Consider the following 6000-nt stretch of genomic DNA (forward strand, 5'->3'; position numbering starts at 1 on the left):
ATCATTCTATCTCTGTGTCAAGGTGAGGCAAGTGACCAAGGTGAACATACTTACTCTTTGGTCATCATAGCTTCAGAGACTCATTTCACCCAAATTCCTCAGGGTGACAAAAAGCGACCATAAATGTGTCCATGGAAATAGTGGGTGCACTGCCAATCACCCATTTTCATAAGTCCATGGTCACACTCGCAGGTGGAGGTTTCCTGAGTTTTCTATCGCTAGATCCTTACTTCGAGATTTTCTCAAGCTTTTGAACTCGCTTTAAATCTAACACTCTTTTCTTTAAGAAAACACTATTCCCTTTAAGAAAAAAGGCTAGAGGGTGCAGGACCCCTCTCTGGTTTGTAGAGAACCTGATGTTATGATTCCTTTGAAATGCTATCATTTTTTTTTCATGTACATACCTAAGTGAGTAAACATTTATGTCCTTAGTGACTGGTTCGAAAGTCACTAAGGAATCTGGTGTGTAATTAACTTTGGGGGAAAGAAAAACTCCTGAAGGAACAGTGGGGACAGTGTTCTCAGAGATGGAAAGCAATGTGAATTTCATCATAAATCTTTCTAGATTATAAGGAACAAGTTTCCTAATTTACTAACTTTTTACAAATCTTTCACTTTAATTGTAAAAATAATTCAAATAATCAAAAAGGAAATACATATAAAATTACACATGGTAAAGAGACAGTTATTGGTATTTGTATATGTACACTGAGGCATCCTACTTCTTTGTATCTCTGTGCATGTTTATTAAGCACATTTAAAATGGGAGAGCATTTTATAAAATTGAATCATAAAATTTCTATTTTTTAGATTTGTATACACAGGGCACTAAGTATCCCTTCACTAATTTATACACACTTCAGCACAAAAAAATTCCTGTGAGGGGAAAAAAAAATTGTAGTTCCCTGGTGGCCTAGCAGGTTAAGGATTCGCCATTGTCACTGCCATGGCATGGGTTCGACCCCTGGCCTGGGAACTTTCATGTGCTGCCAGCATGGTTGGTAAAAATCCCTGTGTGTAGCGTTCATTTCATCAATGCTCGGTTACTTTTTAAAACAATCTCTGACTTAACACTTTTTTACTCTTCATTAAAATTACTCCAAGGTACTCATTGTATGGACTTATTCTCTGTTTCACTCACTGCTGTAAAGTTATTCTTGATTTTTAACAATTGACAGATTTCCACAAAAGTAATAATTTAGAAAACATTATAGAAATTTATCATAAATTATTCCAAATGGCCTTTATAAGATGCATCATTATTTGGATTTTTTTTCGTATTGCAAAGTGCTGTCCCAAAAGGGAACTCCAAAACTTGCCAGTCTCAAGCCCACTCATTTCCCCAGGCCCAGTCCCTAGACACTACATTTTCTTAATTTCATTTTCAAATTGTGAATTACTAGTGTATAAAAATGCAATTAATTTATTTTATCGATCGCATATCCTGCAAACTTGTTGAACCTAGTAGTTCAAATAGCAATGTAGATTTTGTGGATTTTTTTAATGCATGAACATGTTACAAAATAAAAATAGTTTTACTTCTTTTCTGGTCTTTATTTCTTTTTTCCTGTTCTAACTGCCTTTGTAAAAATCTCTGGTATAATGTTGAATAGAGTGGTTAATGCAGACATTCTTCATCGTACATCATGCATAATCTTTTTTTTTATGTTTCTGGATTCGAGTATTTTGTAGAGGATCTTCGTATCTATATTCATAAGGACTGTATTCATAAGGTCTTTAGTTTTATTTTGCAACGTGTATGTCAGGTTTTCGGATCATGATAATCCTGCCCTCATAAAATAAGTTGGGAAATGTTTTCTCCAGGAGTTTGTGGAAGACTGATATCAATTGTTGTTGAAACATTTGGCAAAATTCACCATTGAACCCGTCCATGTCTTGTGTTTGCTTTAAGAGAAGATTTTTTTTTTAATTACTAATCTATCAATATCTCTACTTGTTATAAATCCATTATCTTCTTAACTTTGGTGTGTTGTGTCTTTCTAGAAATTTGTCCACTTCATCTAGATTATCTAATAGGTTTATGCTTGTTTTTGGTATTTCCTTAGAGTCCTTTTTATTATTGTAACATTTAGTAATGTACTTCTTTTTCTTCTTTTTTTTTTGGGGGGGGGACGTAGTTACAATATATGGAAGTTCTCAGGCCAGGGGTTGAATCAGAGCCACAGCTGCCAGCCTATGCCACAGCCACAGCAAAGCCAGATCTGAACCACATCGACAACCTACACCACAGCTTGTGGCAACACCAGATCCTTACCCCACAGAGTGGGGCCAGGGATTCAACCTGAATCCTCATAGATACAAGTTGGGTTTGTTTCTGCTGAGCCACAATGGCAACTCCTTTCTTTTTCTTCTTGATTTTAGTAGTTGGAGTTCTGTCTCTTTTTCTTTTATCTTGTTCAAAGATTTTAAATATTTTCCAATTTTGTTGATATTTTCAAATAACCAACTTTTGGTTTTCTTGATTTTCTCAAATACTTTTCTCTTCTTAAATTTCCATTCTAATCTTTTTTTTAGGTCCTTCATTTTGCTTGTTTTGAGTTTAGAATGCTTTTCTTTCTTTGTTTTTTTTTTTTTTTTGTCTTTTTAGGCTGCACCCTAAATATGGAGGTTCCAGGCTAGGGGTCGAAAATTGGAGCAGTAGCTACTGGCCTACACCACAGCCACAGCAACAGCAATGACAAAACCAAGCTGAGTCTGTGACCTGTACCATAGCTCATGGCAACACCAGATCCTCAACCCACTGAGTGAGGCCAGGGATCAAACCTGTGTCATTTTTATGACTGTTATGACTGATAATAGTATTTTCTTATTGATTTCCTGTTGCTTATTGCTATGACTGTCTATTGATTTTTAAATAATTTCCATTTTTTATACAGAACACCAAATTTCTCTATTAATTCCACTAGTATCTTATTAGAGTTTCATGAGTTTTCTGAGATATGTAAGAATGATCCAAGGATTAAAAAAAACAGATATATCAAATTTAATTAATTTTAAGACATACAATTATACTGTGTATGATTATTGAAAAGGAAATATTGTTGAATAAACTGTGAGCAATGGTAGATATCATTCATTTGTATGACATAACTCCATTTCAGAGAAGCAAAATGTGAATAAGACTGAAATCAATTAAATGCAATAGTTTTATTTCTTCTCACTCAGATTTATTCTGATGATGTTTTTCTCATATTATTGCATGTCCAAGATCTTCCAGTAAAATATTGAACATTTTCATTTTCTTACTCATCATTGGGGTGGAGTTTTTCTATGCTGTTGGACTTTTCAAAGAGCTGCCTTTTGAATCTCTTTAGCTGACTTCATTGATTTCATTTTCTACCCACAGTAAGTTACATTTCCATTTACTTTGTTATTTTTTTAATTTTTTCAAATGTATTAGGATGAGTGTAAGTTCTCTTTTGGGCTAGTTTACATTTTTGTATGTAATGAATACATTTAAGATAAGAGAATTCCTATCGACAGCAGCTTTTTCGGTGTTCCAAATAATTTGTGGTATGTTTGCATTTTATTGCCTTCCAGATAGCAGTTAGTATATTTGGTGTAAATGCCATTGTTTCTAAGTAATTATATTTGTGTGGGTTTCTCAACTCATTGTATCTAATACTTTAGATTATTGTGACAGAATTTAGGCTAATAAAAGCATAATTTGTGTAAGATGTTGGCACAGGTATCAAACACACTAGGGAATGTTTTTCCCTTGACTCACAGCTCTATAAGCAGCAGACAATACTTTCCAGAAAAAAATGTAATCTTTCTGTGAAAATGAGCATGGTTTTCTTTTTCTTTTCTTTTTTTTTTCCTATCTTTTTAGGGCTGCACCTGTAGCATATGGAGGTTCCCAGGCTAGGGGTCGAACTGGAGCTGTAGCTGCCTGCCTACACCACAGCCACAGCAACATCAGATCCAAGCCACGTCTGCGACCTACGCCACAGCTCATGGCAACACCAGATCCTTAACCCACTGAACGAGGCCAGGGACTGAACCCACAACCTCATGGTTCCTAGTCAGATTCACTTCCTCTGCACCAGGACAGGAACTCCGGGCATGGTTTTCCAATTCAAATTTCATTGAATGTGCAGCTCTTGTGTCACCAGGTGCTCCCATAGCACTAATCCTGAGACTTCAGACCTAAGTGGCTGTGATCCATAGTGTGATCCATGCTCCCATAACTTCAGTCTATGTTCTTGTGAGCACCCTTTCCTTTCATAGATTGTTGCTCTATTTTTAACTATATTATTGTTTCTGATACATTCTATTTACAACTTTGCAATGATTTCAGCTATGTATTCCAAGGAATATTTATTATATTTTTCCACTATTTATGTGTGTTCATTGAATAGTATATATTCTTTATTTTCTCAATATTGGAAGTGCTGTTGTTCTCTTTTGCATTAATTTTAAATTATGTGACATTTGCTTTATACATTTATGTAAAATTACTCCTATTATATGTCTTTCATATCATCGTTGAATATATTGAGAAGATCTACAAAAAATTTTATCCTCCATTTTCCAGAGTAATGGCTTTTATTATATATTAAAGCAATCTTTTCAAAATGATTCTTTTTAGAAGTTGACATGCAAAACTATTAGATATTGGTTTGAAAAAGAAGATGCAGAAATGGCTTGATTGGGGCTCAATAGAAGCTGGGCTAAAGAAATGCTGAGAAAATTAATGTGACTCACATGTATATTATTAAAAAGCAAACAAGATTACAAAATCCAAAAATAAGCATTGTGACTGTTTGGTCTTGGTTTTGAGGTGATGGTTTAAAAACATTATTTCTTTTGCTTTGTTGAGAGCAAGGCAATTCTTTTGATTGAGTCTTTAAAGGCTTTCTTAACTTGATTGTTTCTCAAAGTATAAATAAACGGATTCAAAGTAGGTGAAAAAGAAAAAATGAGCAGTGAAACCACTTTTTTAATAGTCACTTCTCCCTTTGCTGTAGGATTCATGTAGATGAAAATGCACGTTCCATAGGTGATAGAAACCACAATCATGTGGGAAGAGCAGGTCGAAAAGGCTTTTTTCCTTTGCTGCACAGAAGGGAACCTAAAAATTGTCTTGATGATGTAGGCATAGGACAGAACTACACAAGTGAGAGTCATATTCAGGGTCAGCACAGCACAGATTATAACCGTCTGTTCCATGAGCCATGTGTCTGAGCATGAGATTTTCACTAAGGGAAACGCATCACAGCCAAAATGATCAATCCTGTTAGAATCACAGAATTTCAGATTTAAACCCAGGCTAAGTGGTGGGATTAAAACACACAGACCAGCCATCCAACAAGAGCTGATGAGAATCCCACAGACTCTGCTGCTCATGATGGTCACATAATGCAGGGGTTTGCAGACGGCCACGTAGCGGTCGTAGGACATGACGGCCAGGAGAAAAAACTCTGTTACTCCACAGAGGTCAGTGAAAAACACTTGAATGGCACAAGCGTTATAGGTAATGACCTTGTCACCTGTTGCTATGCTATATAGGTATCTGGGGATGCAAGAAGATATGAATGAGATCTCCAAGAAGGAGAAATTTTTTAAGAAAAAGTACATGGGTGTTTTCAGGTGGGAATCCACAAAGGTGAGTGTGATGATGGTCAGGTTTCCAGTTAAACTCAGCATGTAGGCTACAAATAGAAAGATAAAAATCAGAACCTGTAGCTTGGGGTCGTCTGTGAGTCCCAGCAGGATGAATGTTGTTATTGTTCGGTTTCTCATCACTGACTTCTGACTTCTCCCCAGTCTGTAGATGATATTCAGAGAAGTTTGCTTAGAGATTACAGACCATTTTAACTGACTTCAAATTTAATGTATTTGAGCTTTTATATTTAATTATATATAATATTATATGTAAATATCAACACAACGTTTTATGTCTATCACGTCCTTAGAATTTTCCATTGTGACTAAGGAGATGCTGAGGAGGTGCACTTTTATGGGTAGTAATAGTGT

The 6000-nt window shown here is 35.5% G+C and overlaps 1 protein-coding gene across 1 annotated transcript; it reads right to left on the reverse strand.

Annotated features, from left to right (window-relative positions):
- Positions 1 to 4821: 4821 nt before the first annotated feature.
- On the reverse strand, positions 4822 to 5766 carry LOC125130352 (olfactory receptor 6C2-like). The gene has a single exon (XM_047785725.1). The coding sequence runs from the start codon at positions 5764 to 5766 to the stop codon at positions 4822 to 4824; it is 945 nt and encodes a 314-aa protein (XP_047641681.1).
- Positions 5767 to 6000: the final 234 nt, after the last annotated feature.

Source organism: Phacochoerus africanus, chromosome 7 (assembly GCF_016906955.1).
Source record: "Phacochoerus africanus isolate WHEZ1 chromosome 7, ROS_Pafr_v1, whole genome shotgun sequence".
Classification (NCBI taxonomy): Eukaryota; Metazoa; Chordata; class Mammalia; order Artiodactyla; family Suidae; genus Phacochoerus; species Phacochoerus africanus.

What these genes read in the sequence shown, in the direction of transcription:
- LOC125130352 (XM_047785725.1), bottom strand. Translation starts at nt 5,766, where the DNA reads ATGAGAAACCGAACAATAACAACATTCATCCTGCTGGGACTCACAGAC.